Below are 13,123 nucleotides of genomic sequence, written 5' to 3' on the forward strand. Positions count from 1 at the left end.
TTTTTCTGCATTGTGCCTGTGTGAAGATAACGGTGTAAATGGGTTGTGGCATATGTTTTGCTAGCAGAGTGGACAGAGTGCAAGTTGGACTGAGAGTGATCTAAGGTATGTGATGGAGACTGCAGTATAGCACATAGTAGGGTGGGATTGAAATGCAAAGCATCAGTAAAGATCTTTTGAGGTGGGTGTGCTCACAGAGAGAGGCTACAGCTCAAGGGAGACAGTGTGACAAGACTCTTGGAAGGACCCACCACCCCTCGGTCACAGTGATGGCTTCACTGCTATCAAGCGTGAACAGGGTGCAGGTGGGAGAAACCACACTGCCATGACAGTGTGTGGAAATGAAGCTAATTCTTCAAAAGGAGCAAATGTCAATGTACATCTGTAACTTGGGCTTATATCAGCAGGTTTGCAAAATGTGCCTAAGTGAAAACACTAAGGCAATACCTTATTGTGAATGTGGCTTATATTTTAAGACTAGTAAAGGAATATAGGTGGGCAGGAACGGCAAATGATGTTTAATTTCATAGGGATTCAAGATTTAGCCACAAACCTTGGGATTTATCTGTTTGTGTCCATGCAGTCATACATGTGTGTTTTAATGTTAGACTAGGGAACACCAGCTGATAGGGCAGATGGCTTGTGTCATCTTGAGTGTGCAAGGTATGTGATGGGTGGAAATGGTCCTGTTTAATTACCTTTAAAGTGAGCAGCGCAGCTAGGTACTAAAGAGCTCTCATCTGCCCTGTAGGCACCAAGGGAAGCTCTAGGAAGGCCTTGTGGTGTAGTGGTTCAGTGATGCATCGTGTTACATGGCCAGCTTAGTCACATGACAACACTCTAGATTCTTTGCAGCACAGGTGTGGTGCTGAAAAACAAGCTGTTTATATGTCTTTTCCTAAATTGTTGTCCTTATTTAAATTTCTACATTAAAACCCTTTTATACATACAAAACATTTTATACTTTGTTAGAAATCCAAAATACAGGTTTTAACAATAGCATTGAGGTGTTTTGGGGCAATGTCCAAACCCATCCTCAGTCAAAAAAATGAATGTAGCTGGATTACAACTGACTTATCTCTCTTCTCCTGTTTCTCTTTTCGTAGTATGTGCTGGAACGGAGAACAAGCTGAGCACGCTGTCGGACCTGGAGCAGCAGTATCGCACTCTGAGGAAATACTATGAGAGCTGTGAAGTTGTAATGGGCAACCTCGAGATCACAAGCATTGACCGCAGTCGTGACCTCACCTTCCTCAGAGTAAGGGAAAAAAAACAACATGATACCGTCAACTAATAGACCGCATTTTTTTTGGCACATTTTAAGTGCAAAGTTATAGGCTTCTAGCTTGGAACCACCAAATTTCTTAAAATAGTGCACAAAAATCAACATGAACATTTGAGAAAATATATTTTTATTTGAATAAAATGATATGTGCCTATATATTCTGTTTAAAAGATTCACATATTCCTTTTTGACTAGTAATGCCTATCATCTGTCTTTTTACCTACACAATAGAAATACAAATACTCATTTTTTTCACAAGTTACTGAGTCTAAACTTCTTAATGTGAACTTTGTCTTTTTTTTCTTCTCATATGACCTTGTTACCCAGAGAATGCTTTGTGCTAAGATCTTTTTCTACCAATCAGCACTCGGATTAGTGTCTATCTCACCAATGATAACTAGAGAGGAAAGTTGTTCTAATCAGCGGGTAATCAAACTTCCTCTCTACTCAGCGTGTCTAACTGATTGTATGCTCGCACCATTGTGATCTGAAGCACAGAATAATCAAAATCCAAATAACTTGATCCTTTAAATCTCCTTTTTGATTGAACGTGAATCACAGACTACAGTGAAAAAGTTCCACGGAGCTGGTCATCATTTCATTTTATTTCACTTTTGAGCCTTCAGCTTTAATCTCGAAGATATTTATTATTTTTATTGCTTCATTTTTCATATAATTATACCCAAGACTTGAGCAGGTGAGTCAACTGAATTGGACCATCTAAGAAAAGTATAGTTTTGCAACAATCTAATAGTATTGTTATCAAAAAGAAACACTAGGATACAAAATGTGGTTAAAGACTGTGCTCTAACACTGTGGAAGCACACTCTTGGAATTGCTTACATGAATGCGTTTTTTCACTTTGGTTGAGAGGACACATACAAACTGAGTGTCAGGTGATGGAAGGTCCCAGCTCCACTGAGGGCCAAACTGTAATAGTGCAGTAATTAAGGGTTAGAAGGTGGTAACTGCAGGAGAATTTACAGGAGAAAAAAAAAAGAGAAAACACATGCATTCTGTTTTTTGGTGAAATCAGCTGCTCCTCTATCAGCCCTTCACTTCTCATGAACACCAACTCAAGACTATGCTGGCTGCGCTCTGCACTACTAACGCATCCAACTCCAATTGATTCCGGTCTATCTGGGGGTCTTGGGAGCTCCCCTGGTGTTACACTAAAGTGCTGACTGCATTAATGGTCCAATAGTGCTGTGTGAATGAACTGGGCTAAGGAGGCTTTGCCAGTGATGTAGTCCTCCAACAAGGCATTCTGTATTTTTTAGATGTTGCTCCTTACTGTGATGATTTAGAAGTTAATACTGCAATATGACATTTTTTTGTAAAAAAAAGTCCTCTGTTTTTTGTATTTAATTTGAATAGACACAAAAACGCCAAGATTGATCAAAGCACCAAAACAAAGTCATTAAGTGTTTTACATCGTGAAGCACAATTCTGATAATGCCCCCTGTGATGCAAAACAAAACGAAGATGATATTAAGAAAGAGGGAGCAATAGATGCAAAAGTGCTACCATTAGACTCCTGCAAAGGTAATGGGCCCCACTGACTTAGATGAAAAACAGTAGTAGGGGGGAAAGATGTGGCTCAAAAACCAAGTGTGATTGTTGTTTAACTACATGGGACCACCATGCACTATAAAACAACATCAGTTCTCTAGTTTAGCCGTGCTTTTTACAATGTCATGTGTATAGGATTACATTGAAGAGTTATTTGTAGATTGAGGTTAAAAGAGCACTAGTACAGAACCCCTTTTTACACGCCTGTATTACACCACCAATCATTTACAAAGCAGTTCCCTGTGGCACTAACTTGCCAGGTTCCTCCACCTTTCCATGGCTTGCAATTAATGTGGGTTAATTGAAGATGCTAATTAGCAATGTGGGGTGCCAAACACCGAGGGAGCAAAAGGGCAAGGTGGAGTATTTATTTTTAGAGAATATTATTATTATTATGATAAAATGCATTATTAACATGCTTCCCGAGGGAGGAAAAAAAAATCACCTTGAGGTAAAGAAGTAGAGAAGTAAAGACAAAACTATTGTGCAGCAGCTTACCATACCACCTGTCTCTGGGAGGTGATTGAAACTGATGCCTGTGCATTGGCTCCTTCTTTTTGAAGATAGCCAAGAGATTGATGGCTGCCTCCCCAAAGCCCCTCAAACAACTTTAGCAGTAAATAGACTCTATCTTCCAAACTGCCTCAACAACTGATGAATCAACGCTTGCACTGTGATTAATAACTGCTTTTCAGCACTGAGGCTTTCTCCCTTCTATCACATATGGACATTTGCACCAACAACCTAGACCGTGAGCTTTAACCACATGCAATTTTTACATTGTCAGTGCTTAAATCCCCATCCCTCACACACACACACACACACAGTAATTCAGTTTCATGTATATAGCGCCAAATCACAACAACAGTCAGACTTTGTACAAGACTTGAATACAAGTCTTTGTATTGTAAGGTAAAGACCCTACAATACAACTGGAAAAAACAACGACAATCTTTGAGTGAGCACTTGATGACACTGGGAAGGAAAAACTCCTTTTTAACAGGAAGAATCGTCAGACTCAGGGAGGGGCAGCCTGTTATGACAAAGTGTGGAAGAGAGCCGGAGATTACAGTTTTTTCTGATTGCTTAAGCACATTTTTTGTAACTATTGGCTAATTTTGCAAAACTCTTCACACAAATAAGAAAACCTGTCACCCAATAATCAAAACATTGTAGTTCTCTTGCAAAAGCGAACACAGCTAGATTAACTCTTCACACCTTCGTAAAAATGGTGTTTCCGTATCAAACAGTACACACAAGCCATCATCTACTAAGCACACAATGCGCCAACTGCACACTGATGGTATGAATATAAAACACATCTGGCTTTTGCTTTCTCTGTGCACAAGGTAAGCTATGTCAGTTTGAGCTCATACTTCTGTCATAGATCCATAAGCATAGAGGGATCCAAACTTCAAGTACTGGTGTTTATTCAAACACATCAAAACAAACACAAGTGTTTATTTCCAAGTATAAGATTATTTGCAATCGCCATAATGACTATATGGGTTACTTGGTCTGCAGTGAACATGCTTCCTCTGCCCCCAGCATCTGGTCATCTAGCAATTCTGTAAAGTAACAATTTCAGTATTTTTACATCAATGGTATTGGTGTGTTTCTCATTGGCATATGGCAGTGCTACAAATCTTTGTGCAAAGTGACTGTACTAACCGATTCTCATTTCAAGATGTCCTTATGGTACTTGCTACAGTGTAGCGGCTCAGTTTAGGCTGGACCCGTTGGCCAGCTACCCTCAGGGTCATTCCACGGTTGATGACATGGTCCACTATTGTAGCTCTGATGTCATCAGCAATTCTATTTCTTACTCTTCCTACCCTTCCTCTCCCCCCTCCTCATCTTCCTCTCCCCCCTCCTCGTCTTCCTCTTGCTCCTCCTTGTCCTTGTCGTCCTCTTCATCCTATTTCTTCACCTCCACGTCCTCTTCCTCGGCCTCCTCTACTTCTCACTCTTTCTGCTCCCTCCATTGTACTCCGCACACACAGCTTACCTGTATTATAGTGCTTAGGCTGATTGCAAAGTGAACTAATTATCTAAGAAAGTTTTGACATGTGAAAGTGTGCCAGACAGTTGGCAAATTAGTGTTAATGATAGCCATACATGTGTATACTTTTGCTAGGAGTGTGTTGGAAATTTGGTAATTGAGTGTTGTGCAGTGAATTGTGCCTACAGTTTTGCAAAGTGTGTGTTACAAAATTGCAAACTGAGTGCAAAGCAGTTTTTGTGCTTTTAGTTTTGCAAACTCAGTGAGTGGTTTTGCTATAAGTCTGAATAGTTTTAGAGATTGTGCTACAGGAATCACAGTTAGGGTTTAAGCATTCAGAAAAAACTGTAATAATAACTAATGATTAAATGTACAGTGGTGTTTAAACACATAGTGACTGACAGTCACATAGTGAAGAAGAAATACTCAGTTCATCAAGCCCCCAGCATGCTAGTGCAGAGTCTGTGTTAGATTTTGGTTTATAGTGTTAAACAGTATTCTCTACCACCAGCATCTTTTGGAGTGTTTTATCCCTACAGTAAAGTTTCAGCACATCCACACTGTTGTGGCAGCCAAACAAGTCACTGAAACACCTTCCCGGTTAAATTCCAATAATTTGTCACCCTTAAAACAAATAACATCCTGTTCCCAGCTGAACATATACTGTGATTGTTTATTGGGTGGATGCAGAAGAAAGCACACACTTTGCATCCTTCTTTTCTCTCATGTCACTTTCTTGTGTGCGCTCACAAACAGAACTGATTATGAAATATTAATTTTTCCTTCTCCTCCTCTCTTCCCAGGCTCAGTAGGAACCCACAACCACACAGTTAGATTGGATTGTTTGTCTTGCCATTGCAATCATTAGTAAACATGTAATTTTCTCCCCAATATTAATGCGGTGATCAGCTGCCTTATCAGACTGACAACAGTTCACTGACTTCCCACCTCTTTGCCTGTAGTTGTAAATAAATTATGGAATCATAATTTACAAACGGAACATTTTATATTTCCAACGAGTCTTTGGTTTTCAATAATAACATGTGGTGTTAGGATGACAACTGAGAATCTAGAAGAAGAAAGAAACATGGAGGAAAAAAATTTCAAATAAAGATTTTTCCCTTTAAACTCCATATTTCCATTTCATTTTTATGTAAAGAATGGAAAAAAGAACATATATTAAATGCTGGTATGGCTCATTTTTATACAACAGAAAGTTTAAATACTCCAAGGGACTCCAACTAAATGATGGGGTTGCGCTGATTTATTTTTCCCACTTTTTTACTCCTCTTCATGATTACAGAAGAAAGCCACATAATGTTTTGAAATCTGAAAAATCCATTAATGCTCTTTTACAAATAGCAACCAAATAAATACAAATGTTAAATGTGCTAAATTGATTCTTCAAAAGTTAGAGATGGGGGTTTATTTATGGTCCTATGTCTGTTAACTGATTGATCTGATTAAAGACACCTTGTTAAAGCGTTAGAGTTATTTAAACCTATTAAAACAGTGGACTCTAATTGCTAGTGGATAACTCATCTTGACCAAGGTGGTTAGCAAGAGACAAATTGTTTCTTGGGGATTAAAAATCAATGTCATTTGCGCATAACTGATCTTGGAGCAGTCAAAGGTGATCCACAAGCAGCTTAACTAGTAAACTGTTTCTCTCCATCAAAGAGGACAAGGTTTCTACAGGGTGGGCCATTTATATGGATACACTGTAATAAAATGGGAATGGTTGGTGATATTAAAGTCCTGTTTGTGGCACATTAGTATATGTGAGGGAGAAAACTCCTCAAGGTGGGTGGTGACCATGGTGGCCATTTAGAAGTCGGCCATCTTGGATACAATTTTTGTTTTTTCAATAGGAAGAGGGCCATGTGACACATCGAACTTATTGGTAATGTCACAAGAAAAACAATGGTGTGCTTGGTTTCAACGTAACTTTATTCTTTCATGAGTTTCTGACCACTTATAAAATGTGTTCAATGTGCTGCCCATTGTGTTGGATTGTCAATGCAACCCTCTTCTCCCACTCTTCACACACTGATAGCAACACCGCAGGAGAAATGCCAGCACAGGCATCCAGTATCCGTAGTTTCAGGTGCTGCACATCTCGTATCTTCACACCATAGACAATTGACTTCAGATGACCCCAAAGATAAAGGTCTAAGGGGGTCAGATCGGGAGACCTTGGGGGCCATTCAACTGGCCCACAACGACCAATCCACTTTCCAGGAAACTGTTCATCTAGGAATGCTCGGACCTGCCACCAATAATGTGGTGGTGCACCATCTTGCTGGAAAAACTCAGGGAACGTGCCAGCTTCAGTGTACAAAGAGGGAAACACATCATCATGTAGCAATTTCAAATATCCAGTGGCCTTGAGGTTTCCATTGATATAGAATGGACCCACTATCGTTATACCCCATATACCACACCAAACCATCACTTTTGTTGTTCCAACAGTCTTGGAGGGATCCATCCAATGTGGGTTAGTGTCAGACCAATAGCGGTGGTTTTGTTTGTTAACTTCACCATTCACATAAAAGTTTGCCTCATCACTGAACAAAATCTTCTGCGTGAACTGAGGGTCCTGTTCCAATTTTTGTTTTGCCCATTCTGCAAATTCTGTGCGCCGATCTGGGTCATCCTTGTTGAGATGCTGCAGTAGCTGGAGTTTGTAAGGGTGCCATTTGTGAGTAGCTAATATCCGCCGAAGGGATGTTTGACTAATGCCACTCTCCAGTGACATGCGGCGAGTGCTACACTGTGGGTTCTTGCTGAAAGAAGCTAGGACAGCTACTGATGTTTCTTCATTAGTGACAGTTTTCTTGCGTCCACATTTTGGCAAATCCAACTCTGAACCAGTTTCATGAAACTTAGCAAGCAGTTTGCTAACTGTAGATGGGAGATGGGTGGTCTCGTAGGGTGTCTTTCATTGAAATCTGCTGCAATGACCCGGTTACTGCGTTCACCAGATATCAACACAATTTCGATCTGCTCCTCACGTGTTAACCTCTTCGACATGTCAATGGCTGTGAACAAAGAGAAACATGTAAATAACTCATGAAAGAATAAAGTTACCTTGAAACCAAGCACACCATTGTTTTTCTTGTGACATTACCAATAAGTTTGATGTGTCACATGGCCCTCTTTCTATTGAAAAAACAAAAGTTGTATCCAAGATGGCCGACTTCTAATGGTCACCACCCATCTTGAGGAGCTTGCCCCCTCACCAATGTGCCACAAACAAGACTTTAATATCACCAACCATTCCCATGTTATTACGGTGTATCCATATAAATGGCCCACCCTGTACAATGTGCTTCACACACAATACTTTAACCATTGTCAGTTGGATGTGGGCATATTCATATATCTGTCAGAAATGACAGATGCAACAGATCTGGGGCCCGTTCTTCGTACGTCGCTTACTACATCCAAGATCAAATGACACATCCAAGATCAAATCATCGCGCTAACCGTGAGCTCGCTAATCCGGTTCCCCGAACACACCTGCTGTTGACGATTACTACAGCTGGACGCAGGAATGTGACATCACTGGGTGTCGTAAAAGGGGCTACGCATCGATAGTAGAAACATTGATCGGCAACCCGCTGATTGGTCGGCGAAAATGTCCAAGGGGCGTGCTCGGTATTTTCCGGCAGCAGAGCAAGAACTCATGAGTGAGGGATTTCAGGAGTTTCAGAGTTTAATTAAAACGCAAGAGAACACTGCAAAGGCTGCAAAAGCAAGGAGAGAGGGCTGGCAGAAAGTTGCTGACAAATCAAACTCGTAGGTAATTTAATAATAATAATAATAATGGATTGGGTTTATATAGCGCTTTCCAAGGCACCCAAAGCGCTTTACGATACCACTATTCATTCACTCCCACATTCACACACTGGTGGAGGCAGCTACGGTTGTAGCCAGGCTGCCATATCGCGCCATCGGCCCCTCTGGCCAACACCAGTAGGCGGTAGGGTAGATCTATCATATGACACTATATTGTCCAATATCATATGGCATTATATTATATTATAATATGTTATATTATATCCCCTTTCACATTAGAGCCACAACAGGACCCACAAGAACATGGGAACAAGTAAAAGTGGAATACAGGAGTATTCTACAGAATGGTAATATTTATCTCTTAGATTGCTTTGCGTCTCTTGGCAAGGTAATACTGGCCTGTAATACTCTGTTAGTTTGTTCATAACAGCAACCAAGAAAAGGGCAGAGGAAAAAAAGACAGGTGGTGGTCCTGCACCCCCTCGTCAACAAGTTGGTTAAGTAAATAATACCCTCACGGGAATATCGATATCTCTCTATGAGCACACTGTCGCGCTGAGCTAAAGGATCCTGTCTGTCCCGCAATATACGCTGAATTCTGAGGACTCTCCTTATCAATCTTGCACCTTCCGCAATGGGTTGGTCGCGTATACGGACAGGACATGGCTGCGACAGGCTTCCCAAATCCACCTTCGCTTTTATAGCCGTGGTCTCTCATCTTGATTACACGAAGTAATTTACAATTACTACTCTGAAATATGAATTACATCTGTAATAATCACATACATGTAATAGAATGTTAATAGTACATTTCCCTTTTTTAGGAAATGACCTGTATGTATCTGTGTGAAATCAATAAAAGGATCAAGTGCTGCATTATCTTTAGTTACATTGATAATATTTATTTATGGTGAAACAGTGGAAAAATATCGCTGTTGCTTTCGTATAAATGAAGCGGACATACCTGCGTGGCCGCGATCTAATCCTGTTTACATAAAGTAAACCTGCTCCCGAGCAGGTTTACGCTTACGGCTCTGTTGCTATGACAGCAAGTCCCGGATGAGCTTCGGGGAACCGACTGATCCAGGATCACGCGAAATCGTCAACAATCTAATCCGGCTAACCTACTTAGCGAGGTACGAAGAACGGGCCCCTGATGGTGGATAGTCAAGCTAGCTTTTACAGACAACAACAAACTGCTGCCACAAGATGGCAGTATTTTACATGACGCATTGCAAACAGGCAATACAGAATATTACGTGACCGAATATTGTTCTGAGCATTTAGAATATAGATTACTTTCACTTTGGTAACATTTTGATTGATTTGTATTTTAGATTTCACTGGTCAAGCACAGCTTGGCTTGCTATCCCTCTTGATTGTATATATGTATCTTGTTTCTAAATAATTCCTGCTGTCTACTATTTACATTTTATTCTGACACAGTTGGTGTGGAGCACCCACAGTTTCGCTGTACATGTACAATAACAATAAAGGGCTATTCTAATCTATGCTATTCTATTCTTATGCTGGGTGGCCATGCCCATTGAGTTGGCAAACTCAGAAATCTCTTATAGGTCATGCTATTTAACCTGTCTGTGGTTGCCATGCACCTGCAAGCAGCTTTACATCCCAGCTCTATCCTATGACTCTTAATTTCACACAGTTTCTGTTTTTTATTTTGTTTTTGTTTTGTTTTTTCTCATGTTTGTTTTGTCATTGATGCTTTTTCTGTTCTGGGGTTTTGGTGCTTTCTCTGCCTCCAGCTTTAATTTTAAAATGTGGGGAGGGTTTGCTTTTCCTGTATTTTGGCTTTTACTTCTTCATGTTGAAGAGCAGGAAAGTCTAAAAACAATACAACAAATTACTATAAATGGACATCATAACCTTTCAACAACAGGGTTTTAACCTTTTAATAGTTTATATGAACAAAGTTACAAAACAGAACTGCTCAAAAAAAGAAGTGTAGACAAAACATTGATTTTTATGTAAAAAAAATTATAAGAATCAATGAAGGAAAGTAAACAAAATACTGGCACATTACTTGTTCTACTTTATGAGTACATGGATTTTATTCAGAGATGTCATGATTTCAATCATAGGCCTCTCTGGTAAAAGTGAAGAAGTGATCTGAGCATGTTGAATGGTTAGATTGCAATAAAATATTACATTCTCATTCGCATATTTAACATGTAACATATCAACCAAAATATCTATCTATTCTCTTAACTACTTATCCAATTAAGGATTGTGGTGGGGCTTGAGCCCATCTCAGCTGTCATAGTCTTGGAGGTGGGATTGAACAGATGGGCTCCACCATGACAATATACTATCAACATGTTGCAGTGCCCTGATTTTGTAGAATCAATAATCCAGGCCCCAGTTCCTATCTGATCAGATGTAAACAAATCCATCCGTCCGTTTCACTAAGTATGAAAAAGATTATGTGGCCAGATTACTCTCGGGTCTTAACTGTCTAAATGTTTTATCATCGGATGAGTCATTTAAACTAATTAGGAAATAATGGTGTGATGGTTTATCATGAAGTGCTTATTAAATACAGGTGTGCTCATTTCTTCGCTGTTAACCGAGGAATAGTATTTGTGGTTGAAAAATTACTTATTACATCTTTTGTCTCATGCATTATTTATTCTACTTCTCTGTTTCTCTTCGTGGAGCTACATGATAGACCGTAGCTAGTTTAACAGGTATTAAAAGTGTATATCTCAGAGTGGCCAATTTCATCTGAAATAGTAGGCAAACACAGGTGTTACTAATCACATTAATTAAGCCTTTGTACCTAAACAGAACAGAGCATTCATTAATGTCATTAGTAACACCTGTGTTTACTACTGTGCAATAGGTCTGCTGGCATTACAAGAGAGAGAACAACTCGTGCTATTTATTATACCCTGTGACTATAAAAATTAACCCATGCGCCTTGAATTTCAGTGCACATCTCTGATGCACTCATCTCAAACCAGTCTTCACAACCAGAGCTCAATGAAGTCTGTTGCATACAATTCATGACTGATTACTGTTGATGCTTCCATCCATTATATTTTTACCTGGTGGCTCATTCTTACTAACTTACTGCAATTTAAAGCAGCATGTATAAAGTTTTGATTTTTAATTGCTAATCCCCTTGCATTTGTAAGCAGAATCCCTTTCCTGCACACAATCCCTGTCTTCTGACATCTTCCTTCATACTTCTTTTTGACTGGCATATTTGTCCCTCAGGCTCTGTCCCTGCCCTCCCCAGCTTCCTAATTTTTGATGCACTGTTAGATGAGTGCAGATTACGATGGCCCCCTGCTCCTCACCAAACTCCTTCAATATTAATGAAGACTGATGAAGTGCTAGGGAGCCCCTGTCTTTCAGCCCCAACCTAGATTGGATTGACAATTGCAATTAGCGTCTCCTGAAGTTCATTTCCATCACTTTAATTTGACACGAGGAAGGACAGTGTGGGGTTGGAATTGAGACCATTCAGGGAAAGAAGTCCCGAGGAGAAAGGTTGCCAAGGAAAAATAATGTACAGGAGTTTGACCAGGAACTAGTTTGAAAGCTACACAGGGAGAAAGGAAACACAAGTCCCTAGAACTTTTTTCACATATGTCTCAAATGATTTTCTATAGCTTACTTTTACATTTTTTTCCCTTGCTTTTTGTCATGTACAGCAGCAACCAGAGGGAACTCTGTACTAGTCATATCCACCTTCATACCTGGAAGCTAGGTCTAGGTTGTGATCTCCACTATGCAGTTCCTGCTATCACCAATAAAGTTCAGTATGCTTTTTACTCTTTAGCAAATCACACTATTTCACTTTCCACATTTCCTCTCTCACCTGCAGCAGTCACCAAATGGATCGCTTGTCAGTGCATATGGGAGAAAGATGAATGTGTGCAATATGGGGACAGCGGGACTTGAAAATGAATGACTCCCCATCCTTGTGCGGAAGCAAAAGAAGCAGGAGTTGATAGGCAGAAGTTGATGATGTGTCATGTTTATGTCTTTCCGTGCACGTTGTTGTTGTGTGTATGTCCATATGCATTAAACGGCATATGTCGCTTCGACTGATACGAATTGGGAAATCAGAAAAGTTTATCTTTAACATACTGACATTCATTTTAAACCCTCATTCCCACAAATTGACTAAAGCAAATGATAGTATGTGTGTCTGCAAGTTTGTGTTTATGCATGCTTGTACACCTGCACAGGGTTAAAATAAGCCTCACTGTTCGACTGACACATACATTTTTTCGTTCATCTTCCCACTCTTGGTTTGCCGATATCGTTTTCTTCCCATGTCTTTATGAAATGATCCAAACTGATATAACTGCGAAGTAACAGAAATGTAGAGGTTGAAATGTCAGATGTTTGAAAAAACAAAGAAAGAAAATAAAAACCTCTCTCTACGAGTTGTGTTTGCCATTCCTTAAATTAGCCACTACACACTTTTC

The 13,123-nt window shown here is 39.9% G+C and overlaps 1 protein-coding gene across 1 annotated transcript in view; it reads left to right on the forward strand.

Moving 5' to 3' along the window:
- The window catches only part of erbb4b (erb-b2 receptor tyrosine kinase 4b), a 338,434-nt gene that overhangs the window by 162,983 nt on the left and 162,328 nt on the right, over positions 1-13,123 (forward strand). Inside the window, exon 2 of the mRNA XM_085249408.1 lies at positions 1,107-1,258. Within this exon, the coding sequence (XP_085105534.1) occupies positions 1,107-1,258 (152 nt within the window). The remainder of the gene's footprint in view (positions 1-1,106; positions 1,259-13,123) is intronic.

This window comes from Mchenga conophoros, linkage group LG16 (genome assembly GCF_057382185.1).
Source record: "Mchenga conophoros isolate Kocher_MC1m ecotype Shallow Benthic linkage group LG16, M_conophoros_male_GT1.1, whole genome shotgun sequence".
Classification (NCBI taxonomy): Eukaryota; Metazoa; Chordata; class Actinopteri; order Cichliformes; family Cichlidae; genus Mchenga; species Mchenga conophoros.